At 42.4% G+C, this 22,097-nt stretch overlaps 4 protein-coding genes across 7 annotated transcripts; 2 read left to right on the top strand and 2 right to left on the bottom strand.

The window, feature by feature from the left end:
- Positions 1-1,064: 1,064 nt before the first annotated feature.
- On the bottom strand, positions 1,065-5,235 carry lrrc57 (leucine rich repeat containing 57). Its single transcript, XM_068737245.1, has 6 exons — positions 5,056-5,235; positions 4,429-4,815; positions 3,778-3,913; positions 3,430-3,698; positions 2,664-2,849; positions 1,065-2,413 (listed from the first exon to the last, which is right to left on the bottom strand). The coding sequence occupies exons 2-6, from the start codon at positions 4,510-4,512 to the stop codon at positions 2,372-2,374; spliced, it is 717 nt and encodes a 238-aa protein (XP_068593346.1). The 5' UTR covers positions 4,513-4,815; positions 5,056-5,235; the 3' UTR covers positions 1,065-2,371.
- Positions 5,236-5,285: 50 nt separating this feature from the next.
- Positions 5,286-9,702, top strand: haus2 (HAUS augmin like complex subunit 2). Of its 3 annotated transcripts, none has more exons than XM_068737247.1 (7): positions 5,286-5,489; positions 8,370-8,456; positions 8,693-8,791; positions 8,858-8,927; positions 9,109-9,253; positions 9,357-9,465; positions 9,544-9,702. In XM_068737247.1, the coding sequence occupies exons 2-7, from the start codon at positions 8,370-8,372 to the stop codon at positions 9,631-9,633; spliced, it is 600 nt and encodes a 199-aa protein (XP_068593348.1). In that variant the 5' UTR covers positions 5,286-5,489; the 3' UTR covers positions 9,634-9,702. The 3 variants fall into 3 exon arrangements, with proteins under 3 accessions (XP_068593348.1, XP_068593347.1, XP_068593349.1); XM_068737246.1 differs by having other exon boundaries at positions 8,858-8,954; positions 9,121-9,253; XM_068737248.1 differs by having other exon boundaries at positions 5,292-5,489; positions 9,121-9,253.
- Positions 9,703-10,321: 619 nt separating this feature from the next.
- On the bottom strand, positions 10,322-14,451 carry tbpl2 (TATA box binding protein like 2). The gene is made up of 8 exons (XM_068737234.1): positions 14,374-14,451; positions 13,708-13,867; positions 13,432-13,639; positions 11,497-11,584; positions 11,229-11,320; positions 10,923-11,090; positions 10,624-10,718; positions 10,322-10,398 (listed from the first exon to the last, which is right to left on the bottom strand). Exons 1-8 carry the CDS (start codon positions 14,419-14,421, stop codon positions 10,322-10,324), a joined length of 936 nt encoding a protein of 311 aa, XP_068593335.1. The 5' UTR covers positions 14,422-14,451.
- A 794-nt stretch (positions 14,452-15,245) lies between these two features.
- On the top strand, positions 15,246-22,083 carry jmjd7 (jumonji domain containing 7). Of its 2 annotated transcripts, none has more exons than XM_068737191.1 (9): positions 15,246-15,443; positions 17,504-17,657; positions 17,742-17,880; positions 18,529-18,646; positions 19,810-19,854; positions 20,017-20,112; positions 21,287-21,363; positions 21,454-21,613; positions 21,893-22,083. In XM_068737191.1, the coding sequence occupies exons 1-9, from the start codon at positions 15,395-15,397 to the stop codon at positions 22,060-22,062; spliced, it is 1,008 nt and encodes a 335-aa protein (XP_068593292.1). In that variant the 5' UTR covers positions 15,246-15,394; the 3' UTR covers positions 22,063-22,083. The 2 variants fall into 2 exon arrangements, with proteins under 2 accessions (XP_068593292.1, XP_068593291.1); XM_068737190.1 differs by having other exon boundaries at positions 19,798-19,854.
- The last annotated feature ends 14 nt before the right edge of the window (positions 22,084-22,097 follow it).

The following is a 22,097-nucleotide window of genomic DNA, read 5'->3' as shown; positions in this document are numbered from 1 at the left end:
ATTTGCAGAGCAGAATTTTATGATATTTCACACAACCGACGATAACTGTCACTAACGACAACAGACTATTTTAAACGTTCATTTCTATTAAACTTTGAGGTAAACATTGATGACGTCACCGGAAGTGTGTTTTACATTCTGCCATTCAGTTTGACACGAGTTGTTGATCTCACTCAGGAATGTGTGCGTGCGTGTGTATTTGTGCGTGAGAGAGGTTTCATTGCGCATGACCGCCACCTAGTGGTGTGACATCACAGCTCAGGTACAAGTATGGACATGAAAGTACAAATCTGAAGTACTTATTCTTTACATGAGTATTTCCCTTTTCTTCTAATATACACTTCTATTCTACTGTACTACTACTACTACTTTATACTTCTACTGTACTACTTTAAACTTCTACTGTACTACTTTAAACTTCTACTACTACTTTATACTTCTACAACTACTTTATACTTCTACTGTACTACTTTATACTTCTACTGTACTACTTTAAACTTCTACTGTACTACTTTATAGAACTACTACTACTTTATACTTCTCCTGTACTAATACTACTTTATACTTCTGCTGTACTACTACTACTACTACTACAACAACTGCATACTTCTGTTGTAGTTTTCTATGTCTTTGTAGTATTTAGTACTACTGTGATTGTACAGTTAAGAGACGTTTCTTTGTGTTACTGTTGCTTTTATTTCAGTAAAAGTTTCACCCGATGAGACAAGCTCCTCATACACAGGGGAGGGTACTAATATATAATATATACAAATATACATATACATACATATATATATATATTATATATAAGGAAGATGTTCTGATTAAAGTTTAAAACATGCTTCATGCTTGAAAATGAGAAAAGATGTAAACATGCAAATCAAAGATTTAATATTAAAGAAACAGTCTAAACATGTAAATAAGACGTTTGTTCCTTATTATTATTATTATTCATATAATAGTCATATTATATGACGATTATATCCATATTCATAATGTTAATAATATTATTTATGGCACAAACCTTCATTTCTAAACACAAAAGAGTCAAAGACAGAAGATGATTAAAGTGATTCATTAACGAGGTTTTATTTTAATAAATCAATTATGAAATCAGCTTCAGATCCTAGAACGTTTCTGTAGGAACTTGTTTATTAACGTCCAGTATTTTACTAATAATTATTGATTCATCTTAAATTAAATAGATTCATATCATATCTGATTTAGTTTATTGAACTCTTTCAGCTGTAATTGTTTGTCTTCAGGCTCTTTAGGTGATGACTAAAATCAAACTGCATTCTGGGAAATCAGCTTTTCATCCACTTAACATCTTGAACTCTGTGTCTTCGTCTACAAACATCAGTTTATATATAACCAGTTTAAAGGTGAAAGAACATCATAATTTAAAGAGACAAGCATTAGTGAACGTTGGTGAACGTTGTGTGAACGTTGTTGAACGTTGGTGAATGTTGTGTGAACGTTGTTGAACGTTGTGTGAACGTTGGTGAATGTTGTGTGAACGTTGGTGAACGTTGATGAACGTTGTGTGAACGTTGGTGAACGTTGTTGAACGTTGGTGAATGTTGTGTGAACGTTGTTGAATGTTGGTGAATGTTGTGTGAACATTGGTGAACGTTGGTGAATGTTGTGTGAACGTTGTGTGAACGTTGGGTGAATGTTGATGAACGTTGTGTGAACGTTGGTGAACGTTGTTGAATGTTGGTGAATGTTGTGTGAACATTGTTGAACGTTGTTGAACGTTAGTGAACGTTGGAGAAAGTTGGTGAACGTTGGTGAACGTTGGTGAACGTTGTGTGAACGTTGATGAATGTTGTGTCAACGTTGTTGAACGTTGTGTGAACGTTGGTGAATGTTGTGTGAACGTTGGTGAACGTTGTGTGAACGTTGGTGAACGTTGTGTGAATGTTGGTGAACGTGCGAACGTTGTGTGAACGTTGTTGAACGTTGTGTGAACGTTGTGTGAACGTTGTGTGAATGTTGGTGAATGTGTGAACGTTGTGTGAACGTTTCCCTGAGTCTCTGCTGTCGCCTGGAAACACAGTGAAGGTTTACCATCACAAACAGCTCCGTCTTCTTCTTCTCTGGTGGTAAATCGGTTTCTTCATGTCATCTCAGAGACTGTCTGTCTGTCTGTCTGTCTGTCTGTCTCAAAGGTTAACTGTATCAAACAGGAAGCAGCAGGTCTTCTCATAAAGTCCAGCAGGCAGCGGGGGTGGGGTGGGGGGGCTGTGAGGAGGTCTGTATTTTCGCAGCAGAAGAAGAAGCAGCAGCAGCAGTGGTGGGCGGAGTCTCAGCTGACCCTGCCCCCCCACGGTGACGCTCCACGGTTCAGACTCGCCGCTGATGGTCTTCAGGCGAACTTCTTCTTGGTGGCGGTGAAACGCTCCATGTACTGAAGGGGGAACAACAGAGACCATCAGAGACCATTACAGACCATTACAAACAATTATAAACCATAACAGACCATTATAAACCATTATAGACCAGTATAAACCATTACAGACCATTAGAAACCACCAGACACTATGATATCTGTTGCAGTTTTAAGTGAGGGATTACAATCACAGACCTGCTGTGTGCTCTATAATCTCCTGTTATCTCCCACAGACCCTGAATGCATCGTGACAGGAAGTGGTTCTGACCTTGTCGTATCCCTGCAGGTCTCTGAGGTCCTTCACCTCGAACAGGTTCCCCTCCACTGAGAACAGGGACACCTGGGAGTCCCCCAGGATGGACTGAGGGATGGAGGACAGCTCCAGGCAGTTCTCCTCCAGACGGAGGACCTTCAGACGAGGACACAGGGACACGTCTGCCGACAGCACCGAGATCTGGATCAGGAGGAGGACCGGATTACTTCAGACCTGGAACCTGGATTACTGACACCTGTGGTTGTTGGTTTGTTTGAGTTAATCTTCATACAGTAGAACGTTGTGTTCTTTAGTCTGTGACACTGAGACCTGTCAATCACTGTGTAGCCTCGCCCCTAAATCATCCCCTGCTTTATGGTCTGTTTGACTCTAAATGGACCATAATGTACTAAATGAACATCATGCTGTATTGAAGAAGACTGTAAACTAGAGATTGAGACCATAAACTCATGTTTACAATGTTTACTGAGGGAATAAATCAAGAGAGAAGTAGAGTCATTTTAGACTAGACTTCTATACAACCAGAGGAGTCGCCCCCTGGTGGACACTAGAGAGAATGCAGCTCTAACACTCTTTAAAGAACTAAAGGTTGAAGACTAGTTTGTTGTTTAAATAAATTATAAATAAAGTTGACTAAGTAAAACTAGTTAAAAGACATTAGTTTGATATAATAATGAGAGCAGCTCCTCTGACGTCACAGGTTCATAAAATCAGTAAACACGAGCGTCGGGTCAGAACCGGACCGGGAGATTCGTGATACCTGGTTCTGGTTGAGGTTGATCTCGATGGTCTGCAGCTCGGACACGGTTGCGGGAACGTTCCTGATCTGGTTTCGGGACAGGTCCAGCAGGTCCAGGTGCCTCAGGGTTCCCAGTCCGGGGGGGAACTCTGAGATCTGGTTCCCGGACAGGTTGAGGGTCCTCAGAGCTCTGAGCTGGCCCAGAGTGGGGGGCAGCTGCTGGATCCGGTTCCCATTCAGACTCAGAGTCTCCAGCTTCTTCAGCTTCCCGATCTCACTGGGGAGACCGGCTGAGGACAGAAACATCTGGAGGTTAATGCGGATCAGAACCAGATCAGCAACAACAACATCAACAGTCGGATCTCTCACCGAGTCGGTTCCCGTTCAGCGTCAGACTCTTGAGATGCAGGAAGTTCCCGACGGCAGGAGGAAGAACTTCAATCTTATTGGCCGACAGATCGACGGTCCGAAGGTTAGAGGTGAGTCTCTGAAGCTCCTCTGGAAACTAAAAGAGATGTATTAATATATTAATAAATATATATATACACATATATATATATATGTATTAATATATTAATAAATATATATATATATATGTATTAATATATTAATACATATATATGTGTATTAATATATTAATATATATGTATTAATATATTAATAAATATATATATATACGTATATATATGTATTAATATATTAATAAATATATATATATATATATATATACGTATATATGTATTAATATGTTAATATATATACGTATATATATGTATTAATATATTAATATATATCTATACATATATATGTATTAATATATATATATATATATATATATATATATATATTAATATGTATGAATTCATATACATATATATGTGTATTTGTATGTGAGATGCTCTGGTCCCAGCATGTCGTGACTTTACTTTTTTCCATGTTTTGGAGTAAACATCAGATTATTTTCAGGTAAATATTTAAGTGTAAACACGATGACGTCATCACAGAACAGGTGTGTCTCACCTCCTGAAGCCCCTTTGACGTCAGCTGGAACACTCCGGTCTTCTGGGAGGTCTCCAGGTGAGACTTCAGAGCACTGTTCCCCATCTGGACCTGTCTGTCTATCTGTCTGCTCACCTGTGTCTCTGCCTGTCTCTCTGCCTGTCTCTCTGTCTGTGTCTCTGTCTGTCCTGTCTCTGTATGTCCTGTCTCTGTATGTCCTGTCTCTGCCTGTCTGTCTGTCTCTGTCTCTCTGCGGACACACACGCACTGGAGAAGCAGCTCCACTCTGTCGATCTACAGCAGGACGCTGATCTCGTTCCTATCAAACCGGAAGTGAGTCTTTAACGGTTTAACGGTCCTCTGCCTCTTCTTCTTCTTCGGTGGTAATGAGATCAGACGGTGAAATCACTGCAGAAGACAACAACAACAACAATCATCAACAACGAGCAACAGGCTGGAGGAGCTAGCTCCATTAGCTCGTTTGCTATGAACACAATATATTAATGATAATAGATGTTTTAACAGTATTAAGTTTACTAGATAACATACATTAACGAACGTTACACATTGTTTATGAGCTAACGTTAGCATAGCATCGTTAGCCTGCTAGCAGCTCTACAAACCGGAAGCGAGGCCTTGTTTACTTACAAGAAAACATTAAACATGTCGCTTCTGGTCCAAATGTGTAAAGTACTGTTTGATAAAGTAGAGGAGAGAGAAGACTTCCTGTCTCTGTGAGGACTGAACGGGTGTAGCTGTGTTCCCATTGGCTCACACGGCTGAAGCTGTGTGAGCCAATGGGAACAGCGTCATCGCTTTTTCTTCTTCTTTTAATTCTTTATTGGCAGGTTGGCAAACAACTCTCATGGCGCATTACCGCTACCTAACGGTCTGTAAGTGAGAACTCTCTCCAGGAGGAACCTGTAGGAGCTCTTTCCCTCCAGCAGGGGGCAGCCGAGCAACAGCTGCCGTTAAACATCCAAATAAACGAAGAAGAAGAACAAGAACAAGAACAAGAAGATTTGGCGGGTTCAGTTGAGCTGATGTAGAGACCTGAGAGAGGACGTCTCGGTGTGTGAACGGTAAGAGGAATCGTTAACGTGATACTGAACTCTTTACGGTTCTGTGTGAAGCTTCTCTTCGGTTAACGGACTCCGTGTTACCAACTCCTCGCTCGGTGTCCGTCCTGTTAAAGTTCTCTTGTCACACAGCTGATAAACTAAAGACATTAATATTCAGACTCTTTATGAACCTCTCTGGTGGAGCTGTAGCTCTGCTTTATATACACATGTTGTAGAAAATCTAAGACTAATTATGATTCTCCTATCCTACAATGGAGATCTGCCCAAGGAGCCTTACCTCATGTGACCTGACTGGCTGAACTTCCTTTGACACTTAGGGAGACCAAGTGGTCGCATGTGTGAGGGCCAAAGGGTCAGGAGGGGGGAAGTGTAATCTGTTGAGATGACAGCACTACTCTGAGCCAAGTTACAACCATGACTTTCACTGTTAACCAGGGTGACCTCAGTGTGAGAACAGAGGGTGAAGTGAGGATCCAGATATCATGTCTCTCCCTCCTCTGTGGGATGAAAAGCCCATCTGTTATCTCATGTGAGGGAAACTGTCCTGTGTGTGTGTGTGTGTGTGTGTGTGTGTGTGTGTGTGTGTGTGTGTGTGTGTGTGTGTGTGTGTGTGTGTGTGTGTGTGTACGTGTACACAACTATATAAACCTGTGGCTTCGAGTTGAAACTGAGCAGTCTTGACATGTTACCTTGTATGTGTACAACTCTGTCCTGTGATAATTACTTTTACATCGGCTTCGAGTGAAATTCTCTACACTCACACTCTACACTCACTGGCCACTTCATTAGGTACACCTTGTTAGTACCAGGTTGGACCTTTGCCTTCAGAACTTAGTTCTTGTAGCACAGACTCAACGAGGTGTTGAGCCTGTGCTGAGTCTGAGGTGTTCCTCACAGATGTTGCTCCATGTTGATGTGATGTCATCATGTGTGATGTCATCATGTGTGATGACATCACAGAGCTGCTCTGTGTTGAGATGTGGAGACTGTGAATGTGAGGAGAGTGAACCAGTCTGAGACGTTTGATCTTTGTGACGTGGTGCGTCCTCCTGCTGGAGGTCTCCATCAGAAGATGGTCCACTGTGATCATAAAGGGATGGACACGGTCAGCAACAGTACTCAGGGAGGCCGTGGAGCTTAAATGATGCTCAGCTGGTACTAAGGGGCCCAAAGTGTGCCAAGAAAATACCCCCCCACCATTACACCACCATTACACCAGCAGCAGCCTGAACCACTGATACGAGGCAGCATGGATCCATGCTTCATGTTTCCTACACATTGTGACCCGACCGTCTGAATGATCATCATCATGGGGTGACCGTGGCTAAGTGGAGAGCAGAGCCGCCTTTCAATCAGAGGGTCGGCGGTTCGATCCCCGGCTCCTGCTCCACTAGTCTCATGTCAATGTGTCCTTGAGCAAGACACTTAACCCCAAAATGTCTCCCGTAGCTGCGTCTACGGGAGACATTTTGGGATAGATACTGAATTGTAAGTCGCTTTGGATAAAAGCGTCTGTTAAATGACTGAAATGTAATGAAATGTAAATGTAATCATCAGACCAGACAACGTTTTCTATCTTCTGTTGTCACATGTTGAGCCTGTAGCCTCAGGCTCCTGTGAGCTGACAGGAGTGGACCCGGTGTTCTGCTGCTGGAGCCCCAAGGTTCACATGTTGTGCGTTCAGAGACGTGTTCTGCAGACCTCGGTTGTTTGAGTGACTGTCGTCTTTCTATCATCTCCGCTCTGCTCCTCCTCTCACCTCTGATGCTGGACCTCTTCTCTTTCAGGACCGTTCTCTGTGAACACTAGAGATGGTTGTGGGTGAACATCCCAGTAGATACTCAGACCAGCCCGTCTGTCACCAACAACCACGTCACGTTCAAAGTCACTTAAATCCTTCTGCTTCCTCATTCTGATGCTCGTCTTCCTCACGTCTAGAGGCCTTAATGCAGGGGTCACTAATAGGCGGACCGCGGTCCGGATTCAGACCCAGACGCCGTTGTATCCGGACCCTGGATCTAAAACACATTTTGACGGACCGCCTATATTTTAATCGGCGCAGCTTTTCTAGCCTTTACGGCACTCGGTCAGTGGTTCAGGAAACAAACCGACCAATTATATGAGTTGTACATCCCGTCACATGATGCAGCTCAGCCAATCAAATATGGGTATTCTGACACGTTTCCTGACTCGAGTGAGATGTAGACACACAGGGGAGAGACGAGGAAAGGGAACGAAGGGCAGGAGCATAATTACGTGAGTCAGAGAAGTTGTTTCACATGAAGTTCTCCAAAAAGAGAAAAGTGGTCAGAGAGACCAAAGTCTTTAACCAACAATGAACTCTTATAGGTTCATTCTTCACACGGACAGTTTAAAACCAGAGTGTCTCATATGTTCAGAGACCGTGACGATTATTAAGAGGAAATGGTGCATCGTTACGAAATCATTTCACCTCAGGTTGACAGCAGACCACCTCAAGGTGTCACTCAGATATCTATCTATCTATCTATCTATCTATTGCTCTCTCGCTCTCTCGCGCTCTCTCTCTATCTATCTATTCTCTCTCTCTCTCAATATTAAGATATTATTGTAATTTTCTGGACATTTGCACGTGGAGATTTTCTCAATCTGGACCTTTTTGGAATTTTAATTTAATACCCCTACCTTAATGTGTGTGTGTGTGTGTGTGTGTGTGTGTGTGTGTGTGTGTGTGTGTGTGTGTGTGTGTGTGTGTGTGTGTGTGTGTGTGTGTGTGTGTGTGTGTGTGTGTGTGTGTGTGTGTGTGTGTCGTAGAACCTTCAGGTGGAGGACACAAGTTACTTTGTTTAACATTAAAGGAGAAAACGCTGAACAAACTCAGACTATGTTTCTCTGTTTCAGATGCTTCAGTGGGATTTGTCTCCGTTCTCAGTGACTCCAGCTGTCAGCTTGTTGTTCAGATGTGTCTCCAGAGAGGTGTTGTCTCAGGTCAGAAGTTTAATTATGTTATTAATAAATACTATATTATTATTATTAATATAGTCTTTATTATTAAAAGACTATATTAATAATAGTCATTGTTAGAGGGACTGAAGCCTCATGTACTTTATCGACTCACTTATTATAACAATAGAAACATTAAATTAAATTTTAAGTGATCAAATAAAAACGAGGTCCAAAAAAGGTTCCAGTTCTGTTAAATAATGAACTCTACCTGTCCTCAGGAGGAAATAGACTCCGCCTCCTCCAGGCTGAGCCCCGCCTTCTCCTCTCACCTGCACAAGGCTGAGCAGCGAATCAGAACGCAGAGACAGCTGGACCAGGTACACTTCATTGTGACATCACATCCTGTTCGTCTGACATGAGCTGAATCCTCTTTTCTTCTTCAGCTGCAGCTTCAGACAGAGCTTCTGCTGACAGAGAAGAAGAACGCCGACGTCACACACAGCTTCTACCTCAGTGAGTTAGTCTTCTTCTTCTACCTCAGTGAGTTTTAGTCTTATTCTATTTCACAAACCAGAACAAACACACTGATCTGTTGAAGAGAACATCTGGACTGTCTGCTGATGTTTTCAAACTTTAAAGATTGAAGAGTGAAATGAGGAGATTTTAGATTGTGTGTAAACGTCTAAATGAACAGAGTCTCCTGCAGCTCGGAGGTTCCAGATGTTGCAGATGTTCTGCGGTCACCTGCAGGACCTCCTGAAGGACCAGAATGGTCTGAGGCAGAGACTCATGAGACCACTGGGTCGCACCAACCTCCCGGTTCAGGCTCACCTGCACAGGTAAGAATCCTGGCTCATCAGGATCCAGAGTCCTGCAGACCCGGTTCCGGGTCCAGCGCTGTAGCTCATATGAGACCGGTATGTCTCCTGGTCTGTGGTTCAGGTTCGTGGTGGACCTGGTGAAGGTGCTGCTGGACTTCATAGAGACTGTGGAGGAGAAGCTGAACTCAGTCCGCTGTAGTCCGTTGACTGGAGACCATCTGGCTCAGCTGGTGGGTCACATGATGTCATGGTCTTTATTTAAATGAGGTGAACCTCGTTAACTCTCTCTCTGTCTGTCTGTCTCTCAGAACTCGTCCCTCTCTCAGCTGCTGTCTCACGTCTCTGAGGTTGAGAGTTTGTCTGATCATGTTCTCCAGAGGAAGAACCACTCAGCATGATGACCTCAGTTATTATTGTGTGAAATATTAAAGTGTTTTAGTAATAAATATGACTTTAGTAGAAACGTTTCCTGTTGAGTCTGTTTTATTATTGTGATTATATTATAAAATATAATATTTTAATAATAATAATAATATAATAATATAATTATATTATGATGTAATTATATTTTAGAATATAATATTTTATAATTGAGCCACATTTGAGGTTAATTTCCCTCCAGAGAATTAAAAGGCCTTTTTGTCTTTAAGGGATAAAAAAGAAAGAACTTTCTTCCAGAAGTAGTTTATGAACCTAATATCTTTGGATTCAGTACTTCTGAGACTACTTGCACAAATAATATGAAGTACTTTAATTGTGTACTTTTTGAATAATCTGAGTTTTTTACAAAAAGCTTTTTATCTCAAAGTCACACAAACAGGCTGAACCTTTGACATTAAAGTACACAGAAAAGGTACTTCATGTATTGTGATTGAAGTACTAATGCTAGACAGGATCTGGTTCTGTAATAAATTATATTTTACAGTAAAAACATGTGACCTTCATCACTGATGGATATTCAATATATATATTCAGATATACAGAAGGAAATAAAGATTTGATAATTTATTTTCTTACAGGACTCATTAACCAACAAAATAAATTATCTATTTACAAATAAACAGGAAGTGATGTCAGAGGTTGGCCTCACTGTTTCCTGAAGCCTCTCAGGATGGGGTAAATGTTCTCAAACGCTTCGTAGATCTCCGCTCGTTCTTTGGCTCCTGGAATGTAAGACGGCGACATCATCATCATCATAAAACAGTGTCTTCATGAGTAAACAACAATCACGTACTAAATAACTCATTACATTAGTCATTTACCAGACGCTTTTATCCAAAGCGACTTACAATTCAGATTCTATCTACACACCGCCTTACCAGAACTATGAGACAGATCTTAACTCAAGATATTTAATCCTTTGTTGTAGATGAAGTCAGTTTTATTACCGGTCAGAACCACTTTCCCCGACACAAAGATGAGCAGGACGATACGAGGCTTCACCATCCGGTAGATGAGGCCTGGAAACAGCTCCGGTTCATAACTGTGGAGACCATCAGGCTTTTATTCTGAAAATATCTAGAGGCTAACAGAAACTGTCAGCTAACAGGAACCAGAAGTTAACTTCTGTTATATGCTCCTTCGTAGTTGTTGGAAGCTGATTTTTTCTCTTTTACTAACCCTAACCCCCTGATTCCAGTATTTGTGCTAAGCTAGGCTAAGCCCCTGTCCTCTACATGCTCTTTACCTGCTGAACTGCTGGTGGGTCAGGACCAGACCCTCCAGTCTGATGGGGAAGCACACGTCACAGCTGGCCACCATGTTCTGGATCTTAAAGTCCAGGAAGCGGGCGGGGAAGCCCAGTTTCTGGACCACCCGAGCGTACTTCCTGGCTGCTAGTCGGGACTGCTCCTCACTGCGTGCGCGCACACGCACACACACACACACACACACACACACACACACACACACACACACACACACACACACAGGTGAGCAGACAGACAGGTGACCAGACAGACAGGTGCGCAGACAGACAGGTGCGCAGACAGACCTCTTGGCTCCTGTACAGACCATCTTCCCGGAGCTGAAGATCAGCGCGGTGGTTCGGGGCTCTCTGATTCTCATGATGACGGCCGCAAAACGCTGAAACACAACAACAACAACAACAACCATGTTTACTGTGTGCTTACACTAAGCTGACCACAGCTGAATGCTCAATCTAAGCTAAACATAAATAAAGGCCAATAAACATAACAGAAAGAACACTACAATACCCATGAGCCTCGGCTGAACCTGAAGTACTGAGAGAGAGCCGGTACCTTTGGGTTGTACTCTGCATTTCTGGCCTGGAGGGCGATAAACTTCAGATCCAGAGGACAACCCAGGTTCACTGTGGAGACGATGTTCCTGTGGACAGACGACACACACACACACACACACACACACACACACACACACACACACACACACACACACACACACACACACACACACACACACACACACACACACAGTAGCCTTTAAACACTGTTCAAGCAGTCAAGTGGGAAACCTGGTATGTTAGATTTTCACACAGTACCTGAAGTACTACCAATACTACAGATACTACGGATGAATATCTGTAGCACCGGTACTACAGTTGAAGCACCAATACCACAGGTGAAGCAGCGGTACCACAGGTGAAGCACTAGTACTACAGATGAAGCACTAGCACTACAGATGAAGCAGCAGTACTACAGATGAAGCAGCAGTACCAAAGGTAAAGCACTAATACTACAGATGAAGCACTAGCACTACAGATGAAGCAGCAGTACCAAAGGTGAAGCACTAGTACTACAGATGAAGCAGCACGAGTACTACAGATGAAGCAGCAGTACTACAGATGAAGCACTAGTACTACAGATGAAGCACAAGCACTACAGATGAAGCAGTAGTACTACAGATGAAGCAGCACTAGTACTACAGATGAAGCACTAGTACTACAGATGAAGCAGTAGTACTACAGATGAAGCAGCACTAGTACTACAGATGAAGCACAAGCACTACAGATGAAGCAGCAGTACCACAGATGAAGCACTAGTACAACAGATGAAGTAGCAGTACTACAGATGAAGCAGCGGCACTACAGATGAAGCACTAGTACTACAGATGAAGCAGCAGTACTACAGATGAAGCACTAGTACTACAGATGAAGCAGCAGTACTACAGATGAAGCACTAGTACAACAGATGAAGTAGCAGTACTACAGATGAAGCAGCAGTACTACAGATGAAGCCCTAGCACTACAGATGAAGCACTAGTACTACAGATGAAGTAGCGGCACTACAGATGAAGCACTAGTACTACAGATGAAGTAGCGGCACTACAGATGAAGCAGTAGTACTACAGATGAAGCCCTAGCACTACAGATGAAGCACTAGTACTACAGATGAAGTAGCGACACTACAGATGAAGCACTAGTACTACAGATGAAGCAGCGGCACTACAGATGAAGCACTAGTACTACAGATGAAGTAGCGGCACTACAGATGAAGCAGTAGTACTACAGATGAAGCAGCAGTACTACAGATGAAGCAGTAGTACTACAGATGAAGCAGCAGTACTACAGATGAAGCACTAGTACTACAGATGAAGCAGCGGCACTACAGATGAAGCACTAGTACTACAGATGAAGCAGCACTAGTACTACAGATGAAGCAGCACTAGTACTACAGATGAAGCACTAGTACTACAGATGAAGCAGCGGCACTACAGATGAAGCACTAGTACTACAGATGAAGCAGCACTAGAACTACAGATGAAGCGCTAGTACTACAGATGAAGCACTAGCACTACAGATGAAGCAGCACTAGCACTACAGATGAAGCGCTAGTACTACAGATGAAGCACTAGTCTACAGATGAAGCATCGGCACTATAGATGATGAAGCAGCGGCACTACAGATGAAGCACTAGTATTACAGATGAAGCAGCAGCACTACAGATGAAGCACTAGTACTACAGATGAAGCAGCACTAGTACTACAGATGAAGCACAAGTACTACAGATGAAGCAGCACTAGTACTACAGATGAAGCACTAGTACTACAGATGAAGCAGCACTAGTACTACAGATGAAGCACAAGTACTACAGATGAAGCAGCACTAGTACTACAGATGAAGCACTAGTACTACAGATGAAGCAGCGGCACTACAGATGAAGCAGCACTAGTACTACAGATGAAGCAGCAGTACTACAGATGAAGCAGTAACTTACTGTAACTGGGGGATGATTCCTGACCTCTCAGTCACAGGTGTCACAGGTGTCATGGGTGTCATAGGAGTCATAGGACAGAAGGAGGAGACACCCCCCGACATGGACGGCCCCTGTTGGGGGTCTGCTGCTGCTGTGGAATCCTGGGAGTTGTAGCCCGGACAGATGCCGCTGTCCTGAGACACGTCCAGAGCGACCGTCTGACTGTCAGCTGAAAGCAAAGCACAGATGTGATCATGTGACCTCCCAGAGGCCACGCCCCTCTTTCAGTCAGCCTACCTGTTGCATCATCAGTGATGCGACCCGGCTCATCCTGCGTACCGAGTTCATCAGGTAGGAAGCTGAGGTCTAGCTCCTCCCCCACCTGTCTGCTCGGCCCAGCCTTGAAGGGGGCGGGGCTCTGAAGGTCCAGCTCTTCCCCCAAAAGAAAGGCGGAGTCCTGCAGTAAAAATAAATAAAACAACCATTTAATTTATTAGTTATCATCATCATCATCATCCATCTGTACTAAGGGATTGATATTAATGGTTCTAATGATTATTATAATAATGATAATCTATATCTCTCACCATTAAACTGAAAGTTGCTGTTTCCAACTTAAAGAGAAGTCCTTAAAGGGCTCATTGTGGATTCAGTTTATTGATCTTCTTCTTCTTCTATTGATCTACACGTTCATTTTTGGATATATTGACACAAACACAAGATGAACCTCATGATGCTGTTTCAGACCAGAAATATTAAAATAACACGTTTTAGTTTCCCTCCATCTCAACATTTAGCCCCGCCTCCTTTCAGAGATATTTGACTGATGATGAGATCTGTAGGATGAAGACACGTTTTTATCTCATTAACAACTAACAACGTTAGTTTGGTTTTCTAACTAAACAACGTCACTTCAAACATGAGGAACAAACTGATTTAGATAAAGTTTTATCTTTTACTCACATTTGCAATAGAGTCATCAAAGTAACGTTCCAACGCTGATTCATCCATGAGTGAAGCACCTTCAGACCTGATCCAGGACCTGATCCAGACTGAGATCCAGACTGAGAACTCACAGCTGCATCCAATCATGAACTCATCAACACACAGACTTCAGCTGCAGGTCTTCACTTCATCTGAAGAACTTTTTTCATTAACTTCATTCATTCAAGCTTCACAGCGTTCAAACAGAACTAAAGTAAAATATCAAACAACAATAAACAATACATATTAGAAATAAACCATTCAGAAGAAAAAATAAACTCCTTTATATCCTGTTGTCTAGTTTAAAGAACACTTCATTCTTCAGTTTATCACCAACATTCAGCTTTTTATTCATATTATTTACATTATTATTCATATTATTCAAGTTATTATCAAATATATTAGCATTCCTACTATTCAAATTAGTATTACTATTATTCAAGTTATTATTCAAATTATTACAAATATGATTTACATTATTATTAATATGATTTACATTATAATTAATATAAGTTACATTATTATGAATATTATTTACTTTAGAATTAATATAATTTACGTTATAATTCATATAATTTACATTATTATTCATATTATTTACAGTATTAATATAATTTACATTATTATTCAGATTATTTACAGTATTATTAATATTATTTACAGTGTTATTAATATTATTTACAGTATTGATATTATTTAAATTATGATTCATGTTATTTAAATTATTATTGATATAAATGTTACTTTTAATATCGTAATGACTACAGTGCAGTTCATCCTCCCTCCTGCAGGGGGAACCTGCTCACCTCAATCACGCCAGTGACGGGAGCTCCGCACATGCGCAGCAGATGTAAACAAAGCAGCATGGCGCCGTGATGTCCGCAGAGGTCTGACGGGCAGAATCGATCATCAATGATTATTTCATCATACCTGATCACGTATCTGACGTTGGCCGCGTGACGAACTTCCGGTTGTTTGTGTGTGATGACGGGGAAACAAAATGGAGTCTGTGAAGAAACGTGTGACTGAGTTTTCACTGGAGGCTCACGGTGAGAGAGTAGTACTAGTACTACTAGTAATACTAGTACTACAGTTACTGTACTTCTACACATATCACTGCTGCTGCTAGCAGTACTAGTACTATAACTACTACTGTCCTGCTTCAACTACTACCAGTACTAATAATACAACTACTACTGTCCTGCTTCAACTGCTACCAGTACTACCAGTACTAGTACTATAACTACTACTTTTAACCGGATACGTTTTTTAATCAATTCAACTTTATTTCAGACTCAGGGTCCATGTAATACATAAACACAGAACACTAAAGTACGGAGGCCTGTGAGGGCCTAACAAAGAGACAGACCAGTGACTCACTAGAATCACCAGCTCATCTGCATACATAATGTGGTTAACCAGAGTATTACCCATCATACATCAGTATTACAGGCTTTCATTGCTTGGACAGATCATCATTATATAAATTAAAAACAACTTGTCGGACACCATTGCTAACCAACATGGGGCTGAGACACTTTTACCACATTTCACTTTGTCCGTGTGGTGAACGTGGTGTGGTGAACATGGTGCGGTGAACGTGGTGTGGTTAAAGTGGTGTGGTGAACGTCGTGTGGTGAAGGTGGTGTGGTGAACGTGGTGTGGTGTACGTGGTGAAGGTGGTGTGGTGAAGGTGGTGTGGTGTACGTGGTGAACGTCGCGTGGTGAAGGTGGTGTGGTGAACGTGGTGTGGTGAAGGTGGTGTGGTGAACGTGGTGTGGTGAACGTTCAGTCACACCGGATTCTCACGTCCTGGTCTCCGTTTAACATACTGTGATCAACTCGATCAGAAGCTTTAGAGGCATCGGAACAAGAACTGATGATTGTTACAGACACAAGTCAGTGTCATGTTTGGCTTCAAAGCCCAACTGGTTATCTGTGGAGTTCATCATTATCATTAGTACTACTACCAGTACTACAGTTACTGCACTTCTACACCTATCACTGCTGCTTCTACCAGTACTCGTACTATAACTACTACTGTTACAGATACTGGTACTTTTCTACGTCTCCTGCTTCAACTACTACCACTACTACCAGTACTACTACTACTACTACTACATGAGCTTGTACTGCATTTAATGGGACACAAATCTGAATCACAGGATTTAATGCTATGAGACTTTAACTATCATCATCATCATAATTATTATTATGATCATTATTATGATTATTGTTATAATCAGGTAAATTATCCTTAAAGGGATGAGAACAGAATTATAAACCTGATTAAAATGTAATATATTAATTATCATGAATACTACTGAGTAGTGACTGGTAGTACTAGTGAATGGTACCACTACTACTACTGACTGGTAGTACTACTGAGTAGTGACTGGTACCACTACTACTACTACTCACTGGTAGTACTACTGAGTAGTGACTGGTACCACTACTACTACTACTACTCACTGGTAGTACTAGTGAATAGTGACTGGTACCACTACTACTACTACTACTCACTGGTAGTACTAGTGAATAGTGACTGGTAACACTACTGCTACTACTACTACTACTACTCACTGGTAGTACTAGTGAGTAGTGACTGGTACCACTACTACTACTACTCACTGGTAGTACTAGTGAATAGTGACTGGTAACACTACTACTACTACTACTCACTGGTAGTACTAGTGAATAGTGACTGGTAACACTATTACTACGACTCACTGGTACTACTAGTGAGTAGTGACTGGTAACACTACGACTACTACTCACTGGTAGTACTAGTGAGTAGTGACTGGTAACACTACTACTACTACTCACTGGTAGTACTAGTGAATAGTGACTGGTAACACTACTACTACTACTACTACTACTACTCACTGGTAGTACTTGTGAGTAGTGACTGGTACCACTACTACTACTACTCACTGGTAGTACTAGTGAGTAGTGACTGGTACCACTACTACTACTACTCACTGGTAGTACTAGTGAGTAGTGACTGGTACCACTACTACTACTACTCACTGGTAGTACTTCCATACAGAACACAGCTCACAGTTGTGACTCAGCAGATCAATCAGGTTGTTTATTGATTACCTTTCAGATCTGTATCTGAACCAATCAGTGCCTTACCTGGAGGAGTCACCTGACCCGCTGCAGTTCTACCGCGACTGGATTGGTCCAAACAAGCCCTGCATCATCCGCAACGCCTGCAGCCATTGGCCGGCTCTGACCAGGTGGACACCGGAATACCTGAGGTGAGGAAGGAAGCCCCGCCCACCTCGCGCTGTTCGTCTTCTTCTGTGGTGTCAGGATGTGACAGCTTCCTGTTTGGTCCACAGAGAGAAGGTGGGGTCAAAGGTCGTAACCGTGGCGGTGACCCCTCACGGTTACGCTGACGCCGTCAACGGCAACCGCTTCGTGATGCCGGAGGAACGACAAATGAGCTTCTCTGCTGTGCTCGACGTCATCGAGGGGAAGGTGAGACTATTATACTTTATATAATCTATAATATTATAGATTATATAATAGTTATTATATATTATATAATAGTGTTATTATACATTGTATAACAGTGTTATTATATATTTTATAATATTATATATTACATAATAGTGTTATTATACATTGTATAATAGTGTTACTATATATTTTACAATAGTGTTATTATAGATTTATAATGTTATTATCAATTTTATAATAGTGTTATTATACTTTATATAATGTTATTATATATTGTATAATAGTGTTATTATATATGTTATAATAGTGTTATTATATATTTTATTATAGTATTATTATAGATTATGTAATGGTGTTATTATACATTACATAATAGTGTTATTATATATGTTATAATAGTGTTATTATATATTTTATTATAGTATTATAGATTATGTAATGGTGTTATTATACATTACATAATAGTGTTATTATATATTTTATAATAGTGTTATTATACATTATATAAAGTTAAAGTGACGTCATCGAGGGGAAGGTGAGACATGATGTAGTATTAGTACTTTTACTTATGTAGAGGATCTGAATAGTGTGTGTGTGGTTGTGTTGTTTTGTTTGTGGTTGTTGTTGTTGTGTGTTGTTATGATTGTGTTGTCGTTGTGTCTCCAGGAGCAGCACCGTGGTGGAGTCTTCTATGTTCAGAAACAATGTTCTAACCTTCTTGAGGAGCTTCCAGAGCTCACAGACGATGTCGAGCCTCATGTTTCCTGGATGAGCGACGCACTCGGTGAGAGGGGGGGGCACTACTGAGCATGCTCAGACCTGGAGACATGAGGGGGGGGTTGACTAGCAGCTAGCTAACTTCTCCCGTTACTTCACGTGTAACGATCACAAACCGTCCGGACTAGTTTAAACGTGTCAGTAACGGTTCAGGTGGATCAGGTGATGCAGGTGACGTGGTTTAGAGTTAATAAACTTATTGAGACTCCGTTTACCTGAGGAGCAGCAGTAGAATACAAGATGGCGCGTAGTTAGAGCTGACGTTTGTTCTTCCTTTAACATGGTATTACGTGTTTAGTTTTAATTATTATTATATATATATATATATATATATATATATATATATATATAAAATAGTATATATATATTATATATATATAAAATAGTATATATATATTATATATATATAATAATATATAGATATTATATATATATATATAATTATATATATATATATATATATATATATATATATAATAGTATATATATATAGATATTATATATATATATAATTATATATATATATATATATATAATTATATATATATATATAATTATATATAATTATATATATATATAATTATATATAATTATATATATATATATACACCGTATTTTCCGCACTATAAGGCGCACTTAAAAGCCTTTAATTTTCTCAAAAAACGACAGTGCGCCTTGTAATCCGGAGCGCCTTATATATGGATCAATTGGTTAATTGGTTGATCCATACTGGTTGTACACGGCGCTCTGTCAAAATGTTGCAGTACGACTGGTAAACTACAAAGCCGCACCGCTTGCAGCATTACGGCTACCGTAGTCAGGGGCGTCGCCGAAGTAATAGCGGTAAACACCGGTACTGTTTTGTTGACATTCCCTTTAGCACAGCTCTATCTAGTGGATGCATAACGCAACCCCAGTCAAACGTTTGACTGTAGTAGCTTCTATTCTATGCGCCTTATAATCCGGTGCGCCCTATATATAAAAACAGTTCTAAAATAGGCCATTCATTGAAGGTGCGCCTTATAATCCGGTGCGCCTTATAGTGCGGAAAATACGGTGTGTGTGTATATATATATATATATATATAATTCATTTACGAGCATCAGATGAAGACACTATTATTTTCATGACATTTAACTTTCTCTATTTTTCTTCGAGGAAAATTACCAGATGCTGTGAACTTCTGGTTAGGAGAGGAGAGCGCTGTAACTTCCAGTAAGACTGAACACAACACACACACCCGTCAGATAGAGTGTGTGTGTGTGTGTGTGTGTGTGTGTGTGTGTGTGTGTGTGTGTGTGTGTGTGTGTGTGTGTGTGTGTGTGTGCGTGTGCTTAACGTGTGTGTTTAACGTGTGTGATGTGTGTGTGTGTTTAGTGCACAAAGACCACTATGAGAACCTCTACTGTGTGATCTCTGGAGAGAAGACCTTCCTCCTCCTACCCCCCACTGACCGACCCTTCATCCCCTACGGTAACGTCATGTTATCCACAACACAGAGACACTGAGACAGGGAGACACTGAGACAGGGAGACACAGAGACAGGGAGACACAGAGACAGGGAGACACAGAGACACCGAGGCAGGGAGACACCGGGGCATGGAGACACCGAGGCAGGGAGACACTGAGACAGGGACACACTGAGACAGGGACACACTGAGACAGGGAGACACAGACACACTGAGACAGGGAGACACTGAGGCAGGGAGACACGGACACACTGAGGCAGGGAGACACTGAGACAGGGACACACAGAGACAGGGAGACACTGAGGCAGGGAAACACTGAGACAGGGAGACACTGAGACACTAAGGCAGGGAGACACATACAGGGACACGCACCACACAGCTGCATCGCAGGTACCTGAAGGACACACTGAGACAGGGAGACACTGACACTCTGAGACAGGGAGACACTGAAGCAGGGAGACACAGAGACAGGGAGACACTGAGGCAGGGACACACTGAGGCAGGGAGACACGGACACACTGAGGCAGGGAGACACTGAGACAGGGAGACACTGAGACACTAAGGCAGGGAGACACAGACAGGGACACGCACCACACAGCTGCATCGCAGGTACCTGAAGGACACACTGAGACAGGGAGACACTGACACTCTGAGACAGGGAGACACTGAAGCAGGGAGACACAGAGACAGGGAGACACTGAGGCAGGGACACACTGAGGCAGGGAGACACGGACACACTGAGGCAGGGAGACACTGAGACAGGGAGACACTGAGACACTAAGGCAGGGAGACACAGACAGGGACACGCACCACACAGCTGCATCGCAGGTACCTGAAGGACACACTGAGACAGGGAGACACTGAGGCAGGGAGACACTGAGGCAGGGAGACACTGAGACAGGGACACACTGAGACAGGGAGACACTGAGGCAGGGACACACTGAGACAGGGACACGGCTGCATCGCAGGTACCTGATGCAGCCGTGGCTGGAGACACTGAGACAGGGACACACTGAGACAGGGAGACCCTGAGACAGCTCATTGGTGGTGTTAGGGTTAGTTTGGTATGTTCTGTTTTGGTGGAGTCGGTCTGTGACGGTGTGGAAGGTTCCCTGGGACGTCCTCAGACCGTGAGATAGGAACCTGTATCCAGTAACCATAGTAACCCCTCTCCTCAGGCATTTATCAGCCGGCTGTCTACCGTCAGAGAGAAGACGATGAGTTTGAGGTTGTGGATCAAAGTGACTCTGAGAAGGTGCGTTCAGGTGTCTGCCAGTTAATCTCAGCGTTCTGTTCTGTTTAAAACCTGCAGTTCACCCTAACCCCCCCCCCCCCCCCCCATCAGGTCCCGTGGATCCCCCTGGACCCTCTGGACCCAGACCTGAACCGGTACCCTGAGTACCAGAGAGCTCGGCCGCTCCGCTGCAGTGTGAAGGCTGGAGAGATGTTGTACCTCCCGTCACTGTGGTTCCACCACGTCCAGCAGTCTCACGGCTGCATCGCAGGTACCTGAACGCACCACACACCGCTGCATCGCAGGTACCTGGAGAGAGAGAGAGAGAGAGAGAGAGAGAGAGAGAGAGAGAGAGAGAGAGAGAGAGAGAGAGAGAGAGAGAGAGAGAGAGAGAGAGAGAGAGAGAGAGACAGACAGACAGACAGACAGACAGACAGACAGACAGACAGACAGACAGACGCTGCTGATTTGTGACTCCCGGTGACATCATCAGTTAGAAGTAAATAAACGACGTCATCAGAAGTTGAGGTGTGACTGTTTCTCTGTGCAGTGAACTTCTGGTACGACATGGAGTACGACATCAAGTACAACTACTTCCAGCTGCTGGAGGGTCTGTGTGATGTCACGGGGTCCACGATGACATCACAGCAGCAGCACAACGTCGTCGGTGAAACAAGGACGGAGACATTTAAAGATTTAAAACATGTGGACAGAAAATAAAGTTTCCTTGCGAACGTGAAACGAGTCGAGTCTGT

The sequence above is a fragment of the Cebidichthys violaceus genome, unplaced genomic scaffold (genome assembly GCF_023349555.1).
Source record: "Cebidichthys violaceus isolate CVI_PGR_0920_01 unplaced genomic scaffold, fCebVio1.0.p SCAF_77, whole genome shotgun sequence".
Lineage (NCBI taxonomy): Eukaryota > Metazoa > Chordata > Actinopteri > Perciformes > Stichaeidae > Cebidichthys > Cebidichthys violaceus.
This window is presented reverse-complemented; position numbering and strand designations above follow the sequence as displayed.

Coding starts and splice junctions, on each gene's coding strand:
- lrrc57 (XM_068737245.1), bottom strand. CDS start 4,512: ATGGGGAACAGTGCTCTGAAGTCTCACCTGGAGACCTCCCAGAAGACC. Junction 3,914..4,428: donor CGTCAAAGGGGCTTCAGGAG/GTGAGACACACC, acceptor CATCTCTTTTAG/TTTCCAGAGGAGCTTCAGAG. Junction 3,699..3,777: donor GCTGAACGGGAACCGACTCG/GTGAGAGATCCG, acceptor TTCTGTCCTCAG/CCGGTCTCCCCAGTGAGATC.
- haus2 (XM_068737246.1), top strand. CDS start 8,370: ATGCTTCAGTGGGATTTGTCTCCGTTCTCAGTGACTCCAGCTGTCAGC. Junction 8,792..8,857: donor CGCAGAGACAGCTGGACCAG/GTACACTTCATT, acceptor TTTCTTCTTCAG/CTGCAGCTTCAGACAGAGCT. Junction 9,466..9,543: donor GAGACCATCTGGCTCAGCTG/GTGGGTCACATG, acceptor TCTGTCTCTCAG/AACTCGTCCCTCTCTCAGCT.
- tbpl2 (XM_068737234.1), bottom strand. CDS start 14,421: ATGGATGAATCAGCGTTGGAACGTTACTTTGATGACTCTATTGCAAAT. Junction 11,585..13,431: donor GGAATCATCCCCCAGTTACA/GTAAGTTACTGC, acceptor GTCTGTCCACAG/GAACATCGTCTCCACAGTGA. Junction 11,091..11,228: donor GTCTGTACAGGAGCCAAGAG/GTCTGTCTGCGC, acceptor GCGCGCACGCAG/TGAGGAGCAGTCCCGACTAG.
- jmjd7 (XM_068737190.1), top strand. CDS start 15,395: ATGGAGTCTGTGAAGAAACGTGTGACTGAGTTTTCACTGGAGGCTCAC. Junction 15,444..17,503: donor GTTTTCACTGGAGGCTCACG/GTGAGAGAGTAG, acceptor ATTACCTTTCAG/ATCTGTATCTGAACCAATCA. Junction 21,364..21,453: donor ATCAAAGTGACTCTGAGAAG/GTGCGTTCAGGT, acceptor CCCCCCCATCAG/GTCCCGTGGATCCCCCTGGA.